Here is a 23,482-nt window from a genome sequence, read left to right as displayed (position 1 = left end):
CCCTCTTCTACCTACACAAAACCAGTACGAACAGGCTAGCACTTTTTTAAAAAAGAACAGAAAGCCAGAAGAAAAAGTGCAATGGCATCAGATGTTGGTGTCACCTGGTGCAGGTGCCTAGAAAGGAGTGCTGGAGGAATAGTGGGGGGCTGTCTTCCTTCCTCTTCCACTGCCTTGCTTGCCTGCCACCCCACCACCCACTTTCTGGCCAGACCCAGAAGGGGCTGATGGCAGTCAGGTAGCTGGCCAGGCAAACAAGGCAGAGAGAGACCAGGGCTTTCAATCAGACTTCTCTGTGGCGGCCACTCAGCCAAGGGAGCCAAGGCAGTGGTGAAGAAGGGGTGGATGCCAGTGGTGTAGTTACAACCTCACCACAGCTACAGTAGTTTATACAGTTATAAACTACAACAAAACAAAGGTTATGGTATTTAATAAGAAAAAGACCAAACATAAATGGCAGATTGACGGCCATCAAATAGATCAGGTTACCTCATACAAATACTTAGGGATAACCTTCCAGTCAACAGGATCGTGGAATCTGAAAACGAAGCATGCCATCGCAAGTGCCCAAAGAAGCACCAAAGCACTTCTTTCCTTTTTCTATTGTAAAGGTGGCCAATATGTCCCCGCAGCCATCCAAGTATTTGTCAGCAAAATAATTTCCCAGATGTTGTATGGCTGTCAGGTGTACACGCTTAATAATTACAACTCATTTGAAGTAGCACAAACCAAATTTTTAAGAGCAATTACAAGGATCCCAACATGCATCCCAAATGTAATACTCAGGTTGGAGACAGGACAAATTTCTATGGAAGCCCGAATATTGATGCTTACTGTAAATTTCTGGCTAAAGTTGACTTTTCTTCCTGTGGGACTTACGCCATTAATTTTGGCAGATACTTTTCAATCTAAATGGACAAACACTACAAAACTCCAAAATCTGGGTCTCACGACTAACGCCCTCCAGTCTATGGGATATTCTAAAGCTAAAACAGCCATTATGCAGCGCATAAAGGACACAGAAGTCCAAAACCATAGAACTCAGTCCGCAAACTATTTTTTTATTGGGACAGTATAGGACCACTTACTGTGCCAAACTACATCACAAACCTATCGATCCCTAGATATAGAATAGCTTTTGCACTGGCTAGATTAAACGCTCTTCCATCAGCATTACTGGAGGGTAAATTTACTAAGACTCCTGTTCATGAGCGAACATGTCCCTGTAACTCAGGAGATGTAGAAAATGTTGGACACGTTTTGATTGATTGATTGATTGAAATTTTATTTCTATACCGCCGTTCCTACGATCACGGTGGTTTACAGACAGTACAAATATAATACAATACAGATTAAAAACAACATCCCAGTAAAAAACCCCAATTAAAACCAGCATAACTATTAAAATCCATATAGAATCAATCAAAATTACTAAAGAGTTAAAAATCCGATACAATACAAAACAACAAAACTACACACATTACACATAGGGGGAACAGTCAGGACATGTGGGAGAAAGCTTGACGGAATAAATGAGTCTTCAGGTTCTTCTTAAACGACTCCAGGGAGGGGGCTGAGCGGAGTTCTTCAGGGAGGGCGTTCCAAGGCGTTTTATTTCATTGCCCTTTTTATGACAATGCTCGCAGAGATTTGATCACTCCTATACTCTTGAACTAACCTGGGAGATCTGAAGCTTTTTATTTAAATTACCTGTTGTCAGACTGGAACTTGCATATAACTTATAAAGTGGCACAATTTTCTGCACTAGCAATCACTTGTAGGAAAAGAACAACTGATCAAAGTTAAACACATAATATTGTGTCATGCCTGATACTGTATGTCTGGTTAAAACCTGATATTGCTAATCTACCTTTACTATTTCTATCTTAAGGGTGGAAACCCATAAAGGTTTATTTCTGTTTTATTTATTTTATTTTAAATGAAGCTATCTTAAATGTAACAGAAATGAATTATTTACATTTCTAGATGGCAGATTTTTATCCCAAGCAATCTTTTTATGTGTATTATTTTATTTTTATGTTATATTTTATATTGATGCTGGTCTTTGACCGTAATAAAGAATGTATAAAGAATGTATAACCTCACCACAGCCACCAGCCCCCACCACAGCCACCAGCCCCCACCCATTCAGGCTGCTCCATGGCTGTGGGCTTTGGCCAAGGGAGCCAAGGCAGCAGAGAAGAAGGGATAGATTCAGCAGCTGCAGTGATCTGTTGCCGCCAAGTGGCAACTGTGCAGAGAGAAATGGGCAAAAATTAAGGCAGGAAGGACAGGAGTCTGTGGCACTGCCCTTTCTCAACCAGCCCACATGACCCAGAAGGAGCTGCCAGGTGGCAGCAGCATCGTACAAACCTGCAATGGACAGAGGGTCTCACTGGGTCACCAGAGGCATCACTTGGTGTTCAGGGGATGTGGACCACACTGAGTGACACTTCAGAGAGGGATGTCACCCAGTGAGATGACATACTTGAAGGGACTATTGTAGCTACTCGGGGAGTGAGAAAGACCATTGCTTCCCTTTTTCTCCTGACCAGCAGCCACACTCGGCCCTAAATGGGCCCGCCAGAGGCCTCAGTGCTGCACCTTTCAGTAGCAGTGGCTGCTAGGAATGCAGTGCCTTCAGGGTCTGATGTGGCTTCTCTCTGATCAGCCACACAGGACCCTGAATGGGCACTCGAGGCCACAGCACCCTTCAGCAGCAGTCTGAGTGGCTGGTAGTCGGGGGAGAAAGGGTCAGGCAGTACACACACACACACACACACTGGGTGACATCAACTTCAGCAATGCCACTGAGTGTCATCAGTGCAAATTGCCCCCACCCCTCGGCACTCTCCGGTGCCATCTCCTTTAGCAAACAGTTGCATCTCCTTTAGCAAGCAGTGGGTGAGCTTGGGCTATTGCTATCAATGACAGCTAATGCTAAATAAAGCCTCTTACTTTTTATGGTACCACAAGCCTCCATTGCTGTTTTTCTCTGCAGTGCATTAACATGGCTGCTGTTGTTTTTGTTGTGGTTGTGCGCCTTCAAGTCATTTCTGACTTATGGAGACCCTAAAGTGAACCTATCATGGGGGTTTCTTGGCAAGCTTTATTCAAGGTTGTTTGCCATTGCCTTCACCTGAGGCTGAGAGCATGTGACTTGCCTAGGGTCACTCAGTGGGTTCATGGGTAAGTGGAGAATTGAACCCTAGTCTCCAGAGTCATAGTCCAACACTCAAACTACTACGCCATGTTGGCTTTTAAAGGAAATAGCGATCTAATGGCAAACTTCCTCTGAAGAAACTTGCCAAGAAAACCCCAAGATACGTTAGCCTTAAGGTCACCATAAAGTAAAAACCACTTGGAGGCACACAAAAGCAAGTAATCTAATGTAACAGACCTATGTTTCCTTATTGACACCATCACCCTAAATTTTATTTCCACTTATCAAATTAAATCTGACCCACACAACTATCCACCCATAGCTGCTGATTTGTTAATCTGCTACCATTCACATTCATCTATGGGAGTCCTAAATCTGGACATATTTACTTCAATCTGAGACCCATTTAGTTTAGTAAGTAATAAGACTGAGGAAAGGGTTCAAAGGTCTAATCATATACCCAAGACAAGGAAGTGCGGAATTAGTTTTTTCAACATAACCTCACCATCTGTTTATTATCTGAAAGTACTTATCTGAAACGTAAGATCCATAGCAAACATCTACTTTACCTCAATAAGCTTTGGACTTTCTGTCTAGCCTCCATCTTTTCTCTCCTGTTGCTTTCTCTCCTCTCTCCTTTGCCACCTGGAAGCAACAAGTCAAGTGCTCAAGAAAGCTGGGGAAAATAAAATGGAGTTTATATTATCCCAGAAACCCAGTAAAGATTACAATGTCTGTTGCAGCAAAAGCAACAGTGTCTAAGGCACCTTAAATAATATAAATATTATGCGATTATAGCATTTTGTCTGGCTTTTCTTTGCTACTTTGTTCTCTTATGTTTCCTCCTTATTTGCTCCTATGTTTTGGCTGTTGGCAGTTTTGTAAGAATTCACCAACAGACAAGTTCCCCCTTTCCTTATTAAAGAAGCACTAAAAGGCTGTTTCAAGCTCATTTCTTACAAAACAATGTGGCTCTGCTTTTAGCATTTTACTTCAGCTTCCAGTAAGGAAAATATACTTTTTTTTAAGGTGGGGGGAAGCTTAGAATCGAAATCAGCTAATGCTCCTAACTGATACTGGATGCATTGGGTAGAATTCTGATAAAATCCAGTCATGGCAGTAACAAGGTTACTTTTGGAATATGTAAAGCTATACACTGGGCATGCTTGGAATGCATTCTTTTCTGCAGAGTAACCACACCTTTTCTCACACACCTGGTTATGGGCTCCACGTATCAAGGGTGTATGGCTGTGGTACTTTCTATTTTGCAGAAATCTATCTGAATCATAAGGGAGAAAAGCTGCATTGCAACATGCTTAATCCATGTGGTTTGATGCGGCACTGATCCATCCAGTCTTGTTTCTGCTGGGAGGGACTCAATATCAGGTCTACATTCAAGTTACTCTAGAGAAACTGCATTCTTTGGGGGAGTCCTACTTGTAGCGAGTACTATAGTTTTATTGCTCTAAATCAGGGGTATGATGCTCAAAGCTCCCCATTATTCTTCACAATGTTTTGGCCCCTCAGTGCTGCTTTAGACCCAGCAGTAGTCCTTTTTCAACAGGAAATTATCTGTCATTTTGGGGTCACCTCTTGTTAAAAAGAGAGGATGTGTTGTTAAACCATTTGTTTAACATTGTTAAAATGTTGGAGAATAGCATCTCACTAAATATGCATTACCATAATTGATGTAAAACAGAGATGAACTGCAACTCCCAGAGCACTAGAGATAGCAAATAGTGAAGAATGCTGGAATTTGCAGTTCAACAACATCTGAAGGGCCACACAGTTCCCACCACCATGTAAACATTGACTTATTTAAATTAAATAATTACTTTTTTAAATCTGTAAAAAGATTGTGGAGATCAAATTAATATGGCATGCTCTTTACAATGTTGAAATGTGCAAAAATGTGAATAAAACAGTTTTCCTGATCTTGATTTTGCTGGTGGGGGATCAAGGCCAGTGGAATGCACAGGAGTTAATATAAATTAATCTTAAACAATACAGTGAATATTACACAGACTTGTTTTTCCCCCCATTTATTCCAAAGAATATGTGAGAATGAAATGACTGCAAATAGTGATAAAAGTGAAAATACAATGTAAAACACTTTTTAAATTTTCATGGCATAGTTTGTTTTGGACTGAGTCCTGAAGATGCCAAGTAAGGAGTGAAGAAGAAAGTAACTGCTTGGCCTAAGTCATCATCAGCTAATTCCTACATAAGCAGCAAGAATTCTGAGGGTTTGCCAGCAAGTAAGAAGAGTCCAACGTTTAATTTGTTATTGTTCCCATGCAAGTCATTACAACTAGCAATCTGAGTCTGCAAAGTCTTATAGATAACCAGTTCTCTAAATATCTTCCCTTCTTCTAGCCAAACGAATGTATTACCAATCTGCAGGTATGAATAGGGTAGGACAAAGTCCAGGGTTTATACAGAGGTGGAAAAAGTTACTGGACAACTTCCTGAATATCCAGTGTGATTGGCTTTGAGTTTTGGAGAGTTATAGTATGAAAAGAGACCTGGAAGGCTAGCTGGCATTCTGAAAGAAAGATATCTCACTGCAACGTTATTTTGTAAGTTCCACTTTTAAAATAAAACACTGTACCTTTCAGATCTCAGCCAAATGCTCTCGTGAATTCTATTAGTATCATGGAATGCTTCTGTTCACAAAGGAAAGGTGATTTGGTTTTAGGGAAAATGCTGATAAGGCAATAACTATTTGCTTAACTGCTGCTAGTCCATGGTGACACTGGAACCAACCCTCCTAAAAGTCAAGAGAGGGTCAGGGTTTGTGTAAACTGACAAAGAAATCTAAAAGTCCTGAGACTGCTAAGTCAAAATTAGATATAGTTTGGGTAGATATGGTCAGTCCTAAATTTTCTTTTTGAGAAAAATAATAATAATCTTCTACTGAGCTGTTGATTTCATTTAATTGTTTTCATCATGAGTGGCTAGAAGTAAAAACAGGAAAAAGGGGGGTATATGTGTGAGTCCAGTTGCTATTATTGGTACATATATAATATGGGAGCTGCAGAAAACTGGTTTGCCTCAAGTAGGATTGGAAATCATGCAGTGTTCCTCAATACTGGCTATGCTGGTGGGAGTTGCTGTTCAACAGCATCTGGAGGGCTGCATAATAGAAATTGACTTTCTAAGCCAGATATGGGTTAGAATCCTCCCAAGATTAATAATACAGTACAATAAAAACAATTGACATGTGTGATGTCTTTTAGAAGTATCCTAAACCTGTAGCCTCCTCATCAGGCAAGGTGTTAAAAACCATACAGGAGAGAAAAAAATTGAAGATGGTGATCACAGAGGATTTACGTAAATTCACCCTAGATAACGAGGAAATCAAAATTATTAAAGATTTCCCATATCTTGGATCAAACATTGATCAGAACAGAGTCTGCAGTCACGAAATCTGAAGAAGATTAGGAACGGGAAGGGCAGCTATAAAAAAACTAGGCAAAATCCTAAAGAGTAATGATATACAGCTGCACACTATAGTTAGAATCGTCCACACCATAGTATTCCCCATTACCATGTATGGATGTGAGAGCTGAACAGTGAAGAAAGCTGAGAAATAGTGCTGGAGTAGAGTGCTGAGGAGGATACCACGGATGGCCAAAAAGACAAGCCACTGGGTCCTAGAACTCATTTGAAAAGGCAATGATGCTGGGGATAGTAGAGGGCAGGAGAAAGCGAGGAAGACCACATAGGAGCTGGATAGACTCCGGGAGCCCATGGGCCTGAGCCTGCAGGAACTAAGCAGAGAGGAAGGGTTGGGGGTCTTGGAGACATCTCATTCACAGGTCACTATGAGTCAAGGATGAGTTCAAGAAAGCTAACAATCACACTGGGTGTTGATATTCTATTATTTTGTATTTTGTATTGGGACAAGTGGGATATAAATGTTTAAAATAATCAAAGCATGATCTGGTAGTGGTTAGTGTTGATGACAGTGTATTCTGTCCTTGAGTGAATTTTAAAATGGTTTTATTCCATAGATTAACTGTCCATGCTCTCCCTCTCATTCTCTGTTCATGTTTTTCTTGAGTCCTTGTGTCCCAGTATTTCGGGGAAAGGCAGGATATACAGATGAAAGGAATACAATAAAATAAAGGGCACTGGTTCATTGTATAGATTTCAAAAACATATATTCCAAAGACCTATAGGTCTCTCTGGACTTTCCACTCCACCCCATGCATCTCAGGAAGTAGGCTCAAGTCTAGGAAAGCTCATGCCACTTACGATCTGTCTCTCGATTCTCCAGTCCACCCCATGCATTTGAGGAAGTAGGCTCAGGTCTACAAAAGCTCTTTCCCCCCACGGCCTGCCTTTGGACTCTCCATTGCACCCCATTTATCTGAAGAACTAGGCTCAGGCCTACAAAAGCCCATGCTGCCTATGGTCTCTCTCTGGACTCTCCAATCTACCTGGTTTTATTTATTATTTTAGAGTATTTATACCCTGCTCTTCAGCCACAAAGGCTCTCAGAGTGGCTTATAAATGGTTGATTAGACTCAGTCACTTCCTTGTCATCAGGCTTATAATCTAAAAAGACATGACACAAAATGAGAAGGGAATGGCCCCAGGGAAGGGATCAGGTCCAGCAGTTCTTCTCTTCTCTACCTGATATATCGGAGGAACTAGGCTCAGGTCTACAAAAGCTCATGCTATAGATGGTCAGTCCCTGCACCCTCCACTCCACCCAATGTATCGGAAGGACTAGACTCAGATCTACAAAACCTAATGCTTCCTATGCTCTGTCCCTAGACTCTCCACTCCACCTGATGTATCTGAGGAACTAGGCTCAGATCTACAAAACCTCGCCCTATCTTTGGTCTTTTCCTGGACTTTCCACTGCACCCAAGTTATGTGAGGAACTAGGCTCAGGTCTAGGAAAGCTCTGCTCCCGGTCATCTCTCTCTGGACTCTCCACTCCACCTGATGTGTCTGAGGAACTAGGCTCAGGTCTAATAAAGCAGCTGAAGAGGGGTCAACCCGGATTCGCTCTGTGGTGCGGACGCAGGTTGGGTTTCCCTTTGGGAAAGAGGAGACTCAGGAAAGAGAGAGGCAACCCCTAAGGAGGCCTGGCTTTGGGCTTGGCCCAAGGAAGAAGCCAGAGGGGTGTGTGGGGCCGGCCTCTTTGGTGGAGTGAGCTTCGCTTTCGTTTATCGCGGAGGAGGAGCAGCCCTTGCCTGGCCAGTGGCCTTGCCTCCTAGTTGCCAAGTTGCCTTTGGCAAAGAGGGAGCGGAGCAGAAAGGATGCCCAAAAGGACGGTGCGAGAGACGGCCGAGATCGGAGAGCACTTCCTCCAGTTCCTCAAGGACTCCGGCCGGGGAGATGTGAGCCACAAGGAGCAGCTCAAGGCCATCTACAACCAGGAGTTCCGCCACAGGTAGGCGGGGAGGCTGGAGGGGTAGGGCATCTCCACACTGGAGACATAACCCGGTTTGGCCCCGCTTTAACTCAGTGTTTGGTTCAAGGCTATGGAATTCTGGGAGCTGGAGTTTGTTGTGGGGCCCAGAGCGGAGCAGAGCTCCGCTCTGGGCCCCACAACAAACTCCAACTCCCAGAATTCCATAGCAGAGAGACAAAGAGAGATCTTGTTGCACTTTTGAGACTGAAAGATATTCAAAGATATAGCCATGTTAGTCTGTAGAATCAGTACGTAGAGAGATCTTGCATCGCCTTTGAGACTCAGTGAAAGACAGAAATTCAACCAGAGCAACTGACTGCCATCCTCTCCTGGTCTCCTCCTCAGTAAGTCCCACTGGGGCTCCCTGCCAGGTCAGAATGGGCAGGATCACAGCCTTCACCTGGGAGGGAGCTTGTAGCACCTTTGAGACTCACTGAAAGAAAGACATTCAAAGATATAGACATGTTAGTAGGTAGTATCAGTATGTAAAGAGATCTTGCAGCACCTTTGAGACTAAGTGAACGAAAGAAGTTGGCAGCAGGAGCTTTCCACAGACTTCAGCCTACTTCCTCAGATGTATTTAAATGCATCTGAGGAAGTAGGTTGAAAGTCTACGAAAGTTCATGGTGTCAATTTCTTTCTTTCAGTGAGTCTCAAAGGTGCTGCAAGATCTCTCTACACCAAGGGTTTATCACACGGGAGGAATTTCTCTGAATTTCGAATGAAAAGAAAGTAGGGCCAGGACGCATTTACGTGAATTCGAATTGTGTCCAAACTGTCCGAAAATAGCTTGAGGTGCCTGAAATAGCGTGTGATCACCTCTCACACAATAACGTTAAACCCCATGATTGCCATTGGATTATACTTCCAATTTCCCTTGTCTGATAAACTTCCATTTAAATGCATCTGAGGAAGTAGGCTGACGTCTACGAAAGCTCATGCTGCCAATTTCTTTCATTGAGTCTCAACGGCGCTGCAAGATCTCTCTACTGAAGAAACAGCCCTGGTTCCAAAGTCCCAGTCCCTCTCCCAGGCTGCTAGAAAACTGGGAGTGTGTTGGTGTTTATTGAACGCTTCCCATTCTTGGGAGCCTTTCCACCTTGACATAAGAGTGGGTTAAATGTGCGCTGTGTAAACAACTTGGGAGGAAGCCGCAGTTAAAAAAGCAAAAAGTTGCCACACTTTTTTTGGGGGGGGGAGTTTATTGGTGTTTAAATCACCCGCTGTTTAAGGCTGGGGTCCAGTGTAGCAACTGCAGAGTTGGAGAAATCAAGATGGGAAGATGTCTTTATTATCCTCTTGCTCCTGAAAGATTCCATTCTAAATTGGAGAATCAAAATGGCCTCTGTCAGGGAAAGGCAAGGCCACTGGTAATAATGGCTATTGAGGGAGATCCTGGTGGTGTGTAAGAGCGGAAAGGACATTGATGGTATCTTGTGAATCGTTTTAGGCTCAAAGGTCTTCCAGAAGAAGACGTTTCTAATGGTGCCTTTTCATCATGGCCATGTATCTGCCTGTTGCATCAGAAATCTAGTAACCAGAAATGGACTGGTGTACAGGGGTGGAGGACAGTTTTAAAAACTCTTTTGGTTTGTTTTAATTTTGAAGAGAGAGATTATTGGTCAGGAGTTTTTGAAATATTTCCCCCAATATCAAAAAATAATTTCTTTCCTTCGTCTGAATTTTTTTGGGTAAGGAGAATTTTTTTAAAAATGGTTCATACATTTACAAGTGAGTGAAATTAGGTGGCGGTGTAGCTTAACCAAGGGGGAAATGCTGTAAAGAGTGTCAGAGAATGCTGTGAGAATTTTAGAGCATAAATCGGAAATAACTTGAAGGAACACAACAACAACAACAAACAAACAACAGAGTCCCTTCCGTGCTACACAGTTGTGGTGCTGTGATTCTGATTTAACTGTCATGGTTCGTTCTATGGAATCTCAACATTTACACTCCAGGGAAGAGTGTTATAGAACTAGAGATGTGGAGGCCTGCAGAAAAATGAAGGGGAAAAAAACCATTTTTCTCTGGGGTCATTCCACTACCATTAGCTCTGAATCGTGATTTGGGGCATATGCTCTAGTTCCCACTGGAAATTGATTCTGATCCTCCTTGGATCGATTCCAGGGGAAATAAAGCGGAGCAAATGCAAAACCCCAGTTTTTTTGATAGTAGTTACAAAGTGCTTCTTTTCTGAAGAATCGATTCTAATGCGTGTCCAATAAGTGGAGACGTCAGATCAGTATCGATTCTTTCTGAGGTTAGGGGAAAATGGCAGAGGTGTGTGTGTGTGTGTGTGCCATCCCTCCCCAGAGATGTTTCTCTCTCCCTCTCTCTCTCACACACACACACCAGTGCTGCCTTTTTGGGTGGTGGTGGTTGTTATATATATATATATATATATATATATATATATATATATATATCACAAAATCAATAGATTGGTAAAGCAACTACCATATATACTCAACTATAAGCCAACCTCATGTATAAGTTGAGGGCAGGTGTTGGGGCCAAAATTATGGATTTTAGTATGACCCATGGATAAGTCAAGGGTTAAACCTAGGGGCATGTAATGAGAGATGTAAAGGATGAAGCAAAGGAAAACAATGCCAAAGAATTTACAAAATTACAGCAGACATAACTATTGGTACTCATACTAAAGGTTGGATGGATGAGACAGTAGAAGGGGATCAGTGCTTCAGGGCAGATTAAACTCTTGCCTTTCACCAGGGGATGGATGGATGGATGGATGGATGGATGGATGGATATATATATATATATATATATATATATATATATATATATATATATATGAGTTAAAGACAGTACTTACATTGACCTGTGGATAAGTCAACTCAGGTTTTTTGGGTCAATTTTTTAACTGAAATTTCTACTTATGCATTCAATTCAATACAATTTATTGAGTAGCCCAAGGGCCGTTTCAAAATACTAGTAACATAATAAAAAGCAGTATCACACAGCTATATATAAAATGTAAATACAGTGCACTAGGTGCAATAAACCTCCATACAATATAAATACATATGCTTAACCTAAGCGTGCACCAGAACCAGAACATGCACTACTTGTCTACAGCTTATGTATATCTAAAAGATATACAATATGTGCTAAAGGATATACTAGAAAACAGATAAAATAAAATAGTTAACAATTAAACAATAGTATGTAAGATAGTTACCATAGGGAATAAAACAGAATTAAAATTGGAATTGAAATGGGAGGCAAAAGTAACATAAAATATCCGTCGACATACATCAAATCTGTTCATCCCCCTTACAATTAACACCAATCATTCCAACATATCTAGATCTCAACAGCGATGCTTTATGAAGGAACCGAGCTGTAGCAACAGAGATTTTTGAATCTTGTCCACTCATAAAGTATGATGTTCTGATGTGAGTATCCCAGTATATTGTTCGTTTAATATAGGGATGAAGATATTGATCCCTTTCTGCTTGGTACAAATTACAACTAAACAAAATGTGTGCTAGATCCTCAATTTCATGATCCCCACAAATACAAATTCGTTCATTATAAGGGATACCCTGGAATCTTCCATGTCTTACCATGGTATCAAATTGGTCGAATCTTGCTCGGGTAAATGCCTCTCTGAGATGTTTAGGGATCTGTATTTTTAGATAAGATGGCATTTGAAAGGACCGTTTGTATTGGCTCAACCATTTTAAATTGCCTACCCTACTGAGTGTGGCTATGTCTTCTTGAGCCGCAATGTCCAAAATTCTCTGTCTTGCACCCTTTCTTGCTTGATCATTCATAGTACAAGCTACAGGGAGGCCACAGCTCTTTATAAAGTTTAACAGTTGCCAGGACCATGTAGATTGCAATTGAGAGTGCAACTGTTCTAATAAGCATAGTCTAGGAAGTCTGTTTGGCTCCATTTCATTAATTTTACACCAGTAATTGAGCACTCTGATTTTAGCTTGAGAGCAGATAGAATAAATTTCTAATTCCGCTCTCACAGTATAAACAGTACTTTCAAGTAATTGCTTGACCAATCTATTGATTTTGCGATAATATGTGTGTGTGTGTGTGTGTGTGTGTGTGTGTCCTGCTTTTCTCTGTTCCCCCGGCCTTGCCTAGCCCTGCTGCCATCCTCCTCCTCCACCTGCCTCCTTTTTCCTCTTCTTTCCCCTCACACCAGGCCTCCCTTGCCTCTTGAAGGTCCTCCCCATGCCTTGTCCTCCTCCTTGACGGTCTTCCCTTTCATGATGCCTTGTCCTCCTTTGCGTTTTGGAGGGGAGGAATGTGGCCGGAGCCCCCTCAAGGAACTTTAAGGATTCCTCCTCCTCTTCTTCTTCCCATCGTTGCTGCCATGGGTTCTCCACTGGCCAGCATTGCCTCCCTTGAGCGATCCAGGTATGGCAGTGGGGCTCTATGGGATCCACAGAGGTCCCCCTCCTCTCTGCTATGCCTGCCCCAGCCTTCTCTCTCAGCCTCACACTCTCTCATCCTCAGGTCACATTCTCTCAGCCTCCACCCCCCCCCAAAATTTCCAAGCTGGGCTGCAGCTTATGTCACAAATGATTGACGGGTGTTCTGAAACGGCACTCCCAGTGAGGACAACAAAAAAGTGATTCCACTCTGGTAAGGAAAAAAATCCCCTTTCATGGTGGAAACAGGGGACCTTTTAGAGTGGCTTTCCAAACTGGGGCGAGGTTGAATCAGGAAGCAGTTCATCCTGCCAGTGGGAATGACCCCTCCCTGTTTTTCCTGAATCATGCTAAAATAAAATATTCCATAATTAATTTTTTCCTTTTTTTCAAATTTTCCCCATTTTTTCTTATAATAGAACTCTTGGCCACAGAGCTGTAGTACCTCATTGTGTGCTTTCAAGTAGTTGTGTGCTCTCAAGTAATTTCTGACTTATGGCAACCCTATCATGGGATTTTGTTGGCAAGATTTGTTCTGAGGAGGTTTGCTATTGCCTTCCCTGAGGCTGAGAGAGAGTGTCTTGCCCAAGGTCACCAGTGGGTTTCATGGCCCAGCAGGGATTCGAATACCACCCCATCTCCAGAGTCCTAGTCCTATGCTCAAAGCAGTACTCTATGCTGACTTTCACTAGTACCTCACTAAACTACAAAGCCATAAGAGGCAGTCATGGCAAGTAAAGTGGAATCAGTGCTATAGTTGTACAGTGTGAACAGCTGCTGGAAATGTGGCTGTGGAAATTTTGATTATGGATTTGGGAATTCCATGAGTCAAGTGAAAAGCAATGATCATATGCTACAATTTCCAGAAGAAGGAATATGTTATTGGGCTGATGGGAGGAATTGGAAGGGCCCCAGCTGTGCCTTGGTTTTAACAAATGCATGTAAGGTTTCCTTAAAGGAAAAGCTTGTCTGAACGCAATCAGTGTTGCCTGTTTTGTCGTAAAAGGTAGTTTTTTGCAATAAGAGCCACACTTTCACCTCCTCTACAGTAAAGATTGCTGAAAAGAAGGGAGTTCAAGCCCACTTAGGTCAGATCTGAGATGCAAGGAAGAGGAAATGAATAGATGTAAGGCAGAGGTTGCAAACACTTCGTTTTGGGGGGCTACTTTTTACCTTGTTGGCTGTAGGGTTCTGGGAGTTGGAATTTTTTATTCCAAGCTCTGGCTGCAGCTTATCTTTGTGTCAGATAAATTGCCTTCCCCAATAAATAGAAAATACCTCAAGATGAGGAGTGTGTGTGTGTTGGAGTTGGATAGAAAGGGGGAATAGAGTCAAGTGGTTAAGAGCCCTGACTTAAGACTAAAGAAGTAGAGGCATGTGAAGGTAATGAGGGGAGAAATGGTTATTGTGTGGGCAATATTTAAAACAACTCTGGAAACCTATTTCAGTGTACCTGTCCAAAGTGTGGAATGTAGGCATCTATAATCATATAGGCTCTTAGACTGGTCTTGAATAAAGTCAACCAGTTTAGAAAATTTAACAGATCCTTAAATATGGGAATGTTTGGGAAAATATAGGAAACTTAGTAAATCCTTCTTAGGAGAAACCCGGTGATCCAATGCCAGGTAGGAGGGTTGTCCATCCAGAGACAAAATACTCCTATCTGCATGTTGGACTATAACTTTGGAGACCAGAGTTCGTTTGTTCACGAAACCCACTGGGTGACCTTGGGAAAGTCACTCCAGGTTAGTATAATAAATAGTTTGAGCTTGGACTACAATTCTGGAGATTATGAATGAAAAGTGCAGGTAACATCATGCAAATTAAGCCTTCAGTTATTCTTGGAAAAGTTGCAAATCAGTTTGGAACCCCAAACTGGCGTTCCTTGCACCTTGCTCAGGGACGTAGCTAGGATTTTAGGAAGGGGGGGTCCAGACTAAGTGCCACCATTATAATGGGGCTGGAGTGCGGCGGCGCAGCAGCACACACCATTCATTTTTCTAATGGAAGGGGGGGCGGTCCGGCCCCCCCAGAAACCCCCCCTGGTACATCATGCCTTGTTCAGCTAATATTTCCCCCCCCCGCAAGTAGAAGACTTGAAGATTTTCCCCCCTGTTTCTTTTCTCCAGCAAGAGGAGAGAAGAAAGACTGTTTGGGTGGGGGGGGGGTATGAGGAGCAGAGGATCAATCTATGCTATAAATTGGTTAGTCCTTAAGGTTCCACACAATGCTGCTGTTTTACTGGAATGGATCAAAAAAGCCAATCCTTTGAAATGCTCTCAGTTTCACTCAGGCCAGTCTCAAAGCCTCTCTTACCATAACCTTCAGTTTGGCTGTCTGGGTGCTTTGTCAGAGGCTTTGTTAACTGAGGTGTGCCTTAGAGGTTTGATTGGTATGGACACTGCAGTCATTCCAGCACCCAGTCAAAACATGGTGGTTCACTAAACCCTTTGGGGCCTGATTGATATCATACAACTTTGCATATCTGTGCAGTCTTAAACCATTTAAACTTTTACCTGCATGGTCTTAGACCATTTAAATGATTTAAATCAGTTTTTAATCTGTGTTTTAACTGGTTAAATTGATTAATATGTGTTAAGTCATATGAAATCTTTTTTAAATTGCTTTAAGCTGATCTTTAGATAGATCAGCTTAAAATAATGCAAAAATTTAAAAAATGATTTCATACACTTCACACATATTAATCAATTTAACCTCTTAAAAGAAGACAGATTAAAAACTGGTTCAAATAGTTTAAATAAGTACATTAAATGGATTTGCCCAGGTGAGATAGTTTCTGAATCAGTTTGCATCCAACAGATGATGGAGTATCTGTGCTTTAACGTAGCCCAAAGAGTAGCAGCAATTCTCTCCCACCCCAAACTCTATCAGCTTCCTGTCTTTTTGTGTGGGGTGGGAGAAAGCAGCCATCAGAATCCATCAGAATAATTTCAAATAATTTCAAAGAAGTAGGTGTGTTAGTCTCTTGCAACATAAAAGGGAGGGAGAGGGGAGAAAAAAGAATGTGGCAGCACCTTTAAGACTAAATGGTTTTTATTTTAGCATGAACTTTTATGGGTATAAACCCACTTCTTCAGATGCGGTACATAGTGATATTAAAGCAGGTTATAAAGTATATTTATGCAGTTGTAGGAGTGGGATAGAATGTAATAGGATCCAGAAAGATACAAATCATGTTCCTTTGCCCTAAATTTTTCAGAGGGCGAGCAAGATGATATGGGCCTTCAGATATTTACTGTGGTCAGTTAGTATTAATCTGTCAAAGAAAAAAAAATCTGTTAAACAGATTTACAGTTTTAAAGATGCTGCCACATTTCTTTTTACCCCCCTCCCTTTCTTCTCTTTAATTCAGCCAAATGATCCTACTTACTTCTAATGTTGTCTTCTCCCTGTTTGTTATTTTTGTGTGCAGAGATAATGCAAAGGGACCCAATTTCTCCTCTGTACTGTATGCACTATTCATTTACGGCCGTGCCACAATGCGTCAAGAACGTGTGCAGTTTGAAAAGGTAAGAGATGGTTTTATTGTTGATTCTTCACTCCCTTCTTGGGGAATTTGTCTTGATGTGCGTGTGCCTTCAAATCACCTGTCAGCTTATGGTGACTCCATGAATTTCATAGGGATTTCTTAGGAAAGGAATATTCAGAGGTGGCTTTCCCATTTGCTGTGTACCTTAGTCTTCCTCTGAAATACTCTATAATTTACAGAACCTGGTATGTTTTGGTAGTCTCTCATCCAAGTACTTACCAGGGCTGACCCTGCTTTGTTTTCAAGATGAGACAGGATCTGGTGCCCTTAAGGTATTTAAGCCACTTGTCTTGAATATGCATCATGAATTCCAAGGAAATGAAATACCATCAGGCCTTTCTAGAAAAATATTGTGCCAATTAAGGCATGAATTCTATTGTTAATCTCAGCTATTGTTACTCTCAAACTCAATGAATCACTTGACATATTGGCCTTAATCCTTTTGGTATCTAGGACTACAGTAGACTCACTAAATCTACTAAATCTGAATAGTGAGTGAAAGCACCACTTCCTGGCAATCTCTCCTTTTCTCTCTTTCATTTGACACAAATACTTAATGTAAATCTCTCTCTGTTGATTTGAATTATAACAGCCCACGTTCTATATACATTGATAACTGGCTTTGGAGCAGCTATAAAAATCAATCTATTTGCATTATGCTAAAAAAAGTGGGGGACTCATGGGGTTCATGTTGTATATTTTTATCCTGTGGGGTACAGCTGTGTAATTTCCCTTGAGGAACACTCACAGAAATGAAAACAGCACATAGTCATTCTATTGACACTGCAGTGCCAGCATAGTGGAGCCCACTCTGTAGTCCTTGGCATGGCAGGGGAATGGACTCTGAAGGGTTTCCCAGCTATCCAGGGCAGATTGGGATGGGTGTGTGTGCATGGGTGTTTGTGTGCATAGTGGAGATGGGAGATTGTCCTGCTCTCATTCATTCTGTCCATGGATCTACTCAGTTGGATACTGTCATCTAGTGACATTTGTAGTTTACTAGCTGTGAAAGTTTACCAGCTGTGAAACGGTTAATTTGTGTACCCCTGCTTTCTTCTGTGAAATTTCTTTTTTAGCAGCTGCTGGAAGCTGTCATCATATTGCTCCCTTGCTTACTATCCTACAGGTAAAGAGGAAAGTAAAGCTTACTGATCAATACTGGAGGCCACCAAATGATACTGGAGATCACCCTACCCAGCAACGGAGCTCAGGTAGTGGCCCACCTCCCCGTCGGTCACCTGCAAAGAAAAGGTATGGAATGAATATGATACAGAGGACTGGATGATTGTTGTAATCATGCTCTGCTGCTTCATTCCAATTCATGATTCCTTTTAGGGATCTGGGGATCCCTAAGTCTGTCATCCTCCCACCTAAGCGAAATTTTTTTTTAGGACTTGCCATTGTTTTCATATTCTTTACAAGTTAAGAAACAGTAAGGGGTGAAAGGGATTTGGGAGTCCAAGTAAACCACAAATTGAACATGAGTCAACAGTGTGATGCAGCAGCTAACAAGGCCAATGCAATTTTAGGCTGCATCAATAGACGTATAGTGTCTAGATCAAGGGAAGTAGTAGTGCCACTCTATTCTGCTCTGGTCAGGCCCCACCTGGTATATTGCATCCAGTTCTGGGCACCACAATTTAAAAAGGATGTTGAAAAACGAGCGTGTTCAAGGAGGGCAACTAAAATGGTGAAGGGTCTGGAAACCATGCCCTATGAGGAACAACTTAGGGAGCTGGGAATGCTTAGTATGGAGAAGAGAAGGTTAAGAGGTGATATGATAGACCTGTTTAAATACTTGAAGGGATGTAATTTTATTTATTTATTTATGTATGTATGTATGTATGTATGTTATTTATACCCCGCCCTTCAGCCCTAATGGCTCTCAGAGCGGCTTACAATTATTATTTTTAATAAGACATTTTATTTTAATGTCATATTGAGGAGGGAGCAAGCTTTTTTTCTGCTGCTCCAGAGACTAGGACCCGGAGCAATGGATGAAAACTCCAAGAAAAGAGATTCCACCTCAACATTAGGAAGAACTTCCTGACAGTAAGGGCTGTCCGACAGTGGAACACACTCCCTCGGAGTGTAGTGGAATCTCCCTCCTTGGAGGTCTTTAAACAGAGGCTGGATGAACATCTGTTGGAGATGTTTTGATTTAGATTTCCTGCATGGCAGTGGGTTGGACTGGATGGCCCTTGTGGTCTCTTCCAACTCTATGATTCTATGGTACTAGCCTTTTCAGTTATGGAGATAAACTGAAAAATGTAAGACCAGAGTGACTAAGTAGCACCAGGAGATGATCAGTCACCACTCATTCTGTTGTCCTCATTTTTATCTGGAAAAAGGAAATAAATTTAATAGAAAATAAAGAGAGAAAGAGACAGATTTTCTCGCTAAAAATTATCATAGACCAGTTCATATTTATTCGGAAGTAACTCCCGCTAGTTTGATGTTACTCTGTGTGTGCCTTCAGGTTGTCTGTCAGCTTACACCAACCCCATGTATTTTGTAGGGGTTTCTTAGGCAAGGACTATTCAGTGATGATTTTTCCAATTCCTTCCTTTGAAGTATAGCCTATAACACCTGATAGTTGTTGGAGGTCTCCCATCTAAGTTACTAGCTCCCATATAAACATGTTTAGGAATGTAACCTTAATATAGTGGTGGGGAAAGTATGGCCCACCATGGACCATATTGACCAAGGCCCTTGGGTGGGGGAAACACCACTACACCCAACTTCTCCCTTGCCCAAAGCCCCCATCACATTCCTTAAGGTGTTGTCTTCACATTGACTTCCTGTTGCAGAAAAGAATCTCCTGGGGAGAGTGCAGAAACATGGCAAAATTGCTATAGGAGTCATTTTAAGTCAATTAAAAAAGTTTATTAAAAACAGTTAATGGAGTGTGGCGCTCCAGGGCCCTGTGGACTTCTGGCAGTTGCCTCCCCCAGATTAGCATTACACCTGTTCAGTATTGCTTTTCCTGGACAGTCCTGCAGCCAGAAGAGATACGAACAAGCTCTTTCTGGTGGCATTAACATAGTGATTTCAGCCTCTGAGCTTTAGACAGGCTTCCTATAGGCTCTTGTGAGCCTTGACAGACACTGCGTCTTGTGGCAGAGCTTGCAAAACTTACTTTTTGACAATTACTCCCAGAGTGCCCCAGTTACCATGAAGGCTGTTCACATTGTGTACAATGCAGTTACCAATTAGATTGGATTTTATGATCATATTTCACTGGTGCTAAACTAACCACAGAGGGGGCCATACTAGCTGGGAGATTCTGGGGATTGCAGTCCCCAGAAGTACTTGTTTCAAGCAGTGGACCTTGAGTTTAATGGCAATGTTAACCTTGAACCCAAGGGTCTTTGACTGACATGCCAAAGGAAAACCAAGAATAGATTACTATTGTCAAGTCGAAAGGCTAGGTTGTCACAGCTTTTACCTGCTCATCCCCATTAGGCTGCACCAAATGAAGTTTATTAAGATATAATGCTAAATAGGATGACCAGTCAAGAAATGGGTCTGATTTCCTCTATAATTTATTTCTAGTTTTTTTTAATCATGCAAGATGCAAGATGAAATCAAAGTTTTGCCTTCACTTTTTATTAAATTACTCTTAAGTAGCAGGACACTTTGAATGGCTGTTTCCTATTCAATGTGGTAATCAGACAGTGTTGATTCTTTGGCAATTACAATTTTGGGGTACTGTGTGTGTCCTTTCAGGCTTCCCATTGATTTACACTGATCCCATGAATTTCATTGGGTTTTCTTAGGTAAAGAACATTCAGAATTGATTTTGCCAGTTCCTGCCTCTGTAATATATCCTACAGTATCTAGTATTCATTGGCAGTTTCCCATCCAAGTACTAACCAGGGATGACCCTGCTTATCTTCCAAGATCAAACAGGATCTAGTGCCTAAGGATATTTAGGCCAATACGTAAATAGTTTTTTAAATAACAAATACAGTAAATCAATATCTTTATATCATCATTCAGTTACATCCCCAGGTGGTTTGCAAAATAATGAAACAATTAAAATATAAATACAAAAATGGTATTCTCTGTGGTGTTTAACAAGAATGTAAAACAGTCAACAAGACAAAACTTTATAAAGCTTTGGAGATTTTTTTAAAAGTCTGCCTGATGTCAACAGGAATGTAAGGTAGGAAATAAAGTAAATTTATCTAGAAAAAGCACTGATATTCCAACACAAAGAAGGCCCTTCTCTTAATAGCATGACAGTGGAGCAGTTGATGTGCATGGGAAGAAAGGTATTGGCCAGCTGACTCCAAGCCTTCAGTCTCCTCAGAATCATCAAGGCAGAGACTCAGCAGCAAGGAAGGGCGTGGTAAGGAGTGGCAACTTTAAAAAGCTTTCCTTCCAGCCCCAAGGAAAACTGGCCAGCTGACTCCAAGCCTTCAGCCTGCCCAAAACCACCAAGGCAGAGAGATGGAGGGGCAGGGCAGCTTTTTGACAATGGACAGCAGGTGGCAGACGATCTTAGTTACAGTATTTGCCCCGAATGTCCCTCCTATGCCTGCCTGTTTTAAATTCTAAATTTAAAATGTTGAACTTGTTTATTTAAAATTTATTTATTTTAAACATTTAATTAATTTAAATGGTAATATGGTGATTGTTTTCAGTTAAGGGATAAGGGGTGGAATTTTATTTTGTACATGTTAGATATTGTTCATGAATTTGATATATTTATCTATGTAAATGGTTTATTTTATGTATTTGTTTATTTAATTTGTAAATTGTCTTGATCCTTGGAAAGGTGGTATATTATTATTATTATTATTATTATTATTATTATTATTATTATTTCTTCATGCAATTCATCCTAAGCCATAAAGATTTCAAACACTTTGGACTGGATCCAAAGCAGACCTGGAGTCAGTATAGTTGACATAGCACAGGTACAGTGTACAGATAATATCCTGTACAGTTACTGGTGTTGCATTCTGTATTTCATGAATATTCTTAAAAGACAGGTGTATATTATAAAGCATTGCACCAGTCTAAACTTGGAATTACCAGCAAAGTTAAATAAGATCAGGCTAACTGTAACTTTGCAATGACATTGGCTTCTGTTTCTGCTTTTGACACTGGGTAATCTCGGAATTCTTAGAGCTCTGCCATCCTCTTAAGATGGTCAACAAGATTAAAACTGTATCTAAAAACTTTGGAGAATAGAAAGGTCTTCCTGGTGCCAAAAGGACAATAAGGTAGGGAGGTTCACAGAGTTATCTGGGGAAAGTGTTCTACATCTGGTATGCCAACATTGAGAAGGTCCTTCTCTTAATGGTATCCCAGCTCTTCAGTTGTGTGTTCTATGTCTGAAGATCATTAGTGTCATTTGAAAAGCTTTAGATCATATCTGATCAGCATTTTCACAAAACCATTGAACCCAGTCTTGCAGGTGCTCACATTCAAGGGGATATTGTGAGAAGCTCCTATTAATGCTGCAATCTCTCTTCTCCAGAGCTGAATTTGTCTCCGAGAAGAATGGAATTGACATAGTTTCTACGTGTGATGTGGGGAATGGTAAAATCAGTTTCCATGTGTCCCCAAATCGGAGTGTGATGATCCGCATTGAAGTAAAGAATAATGGGACAAATGAAGTGACATTGTGCAAGTACAGAATGTTACCTAAACGGCATGAATTCACCTTTGAAGTTTCTGTACCCACACCTGTAAGAATACCACCAGGTAAAGTCTGAATATCAGCATTATGCTTTTTTCAGAATACAACTCTCTGCAAGGTGGGGGGTTCTGGGAATTGTAGTTCAAAAATAACTTTTCCAGGTTCTGGTGATCAGTATATTTATCTGTTGTTAACACATTGCTTGAGTTGTGCCCACTTCTTAGTATGTGAAGTGAATAATATCTTACTGCAATCAGTAATTAAACAGCTACAGAAGTATTGTCCAAAACTCCTCCCATCTTCACTGATTTAAAGTAGAACCTCATAAACTAGCTCAAAGGGTTTTGTTGCACATATGAATGATGCCTAGAGCTTAAATCTTGGCATATCTCCCAACCCAAGAAGTTTCACACAACTGTGATCAAATTGGAGGTGTTACTTTCTCTAAATATTTTTCCCATCGAAGCCGATAGGCCTATGTAAGCTTTGCCTGGCACAAAGGACTGGAAGAGAGTAGTAGTGGTAGTAGAAGTAACAGGTATCTTGGAGTTTCTTATTGAAAATGTAGTGCTGCAATTAGTTTGTATGAAGGGGTTCCAACTTTGAATGTATAAAGTTGAATGGGACCTTCGGCACTGTCCATAATGTTATCTAAAGTGATTGAAGGTAGGCTCAGTGTGAGTGAACGTTTATACATGAAGCTGACTTATATTAACTCAGGCAATATAACCAAATACTGTAAACTCTGGATTCTTTCATATCTCTACCTACAGATTCCTGGTATTTCTTGGTGGTTTCCCACCATCTATGTAGCAATTAAACCTGTCCCTGTCTGGCTTCTGAAATCAGGTGATACTAAGGATATTTCCACACTATACAGTTATAGCGCTTTAATATCACTTTAACTGTTTTGGCTCTGTCCTATGAAATCCCAGGATGTATAGTCTGATGAAATACTTAGAATGTTCTGGCAGGGAGCTCTATTGCCGTAGTTCAGGAGACTATGCTAGATTTCTAGCCTTCAGACTACAAATCACAGGTTTCCATTGGATGATGTCATGACCAGTAAATTGGTAACAAACTGCTGTAATTGTGCAGTACAGGTACACTTTGGGAATGTTTGAGATGAGATGGAGGCATTAAGCATTTTACTACAGGAAAGATGCAACTGAGTCAGAATTACTCTGAGTAGTGTTGAGCATGGCATGGATTTCCTGGGTTAAGTTCATTGACCTACCCTATTTCTTTCTCACCATCACTCCACATCCCC

General features: G+C 41.3%; 1 protein-coding gene across 1 annotated transcript in view; it reads left to right on the top strand.

Annotated features, from left to right (window-relative positions):
* The first annotated feature begins 8,410 nt into the window (after positions 1 to 8,410).
* Positions 8,411 to 23,482, top strand: part of MOV10 (Mov10 RISC complex RNA helicase) — a 40,740-nt gene continuing 25,668 nt past the window's right edge. Inside the window, exons 1-4 of the mRNA XM_042465862.1 lie at positions 8,411 to 8,573; positions 16,443 to 16,539; positions 17,686 to 17,810; positions 22,051 to 22,277. Coding sequence (XP_042321796.1) covers positions 8,440 to 8,573; positions 16,443 to 16,539; positions 17,686 to 17,810; positions 22,051 to 22,277 — 583 coding nt within the window. The 5' untranslated portion in view covers positions 8,411 to 8,439. The remainder of the gene's footprint in view (positions 8,574 to 16,442; positions 16,540 to 17,685; positions 17,811 to 22,050; positions 22,278 to 23,482) is intronic.

Source organism: Sceloporus undulatus, chromosome 4, assembly GCF_019175285.1.
Source record: "Sceloporus undulatus isolate JIND9_A2432 ecotype Alabama chromosome 4, SceUnd_v1.1, whole genome shotgun sequence".
Classification (NCBI taxonomy): domain Eukaryota; kingdom Metazoa; phylum Chordata; class Lepidosauria; order Squamata; family Phrynosomatidae; genus Sceloporus; species Sceloporus undulatus.
This window is presented reverse-complemented; position numbering and strand designations above follow the sequence as displayed.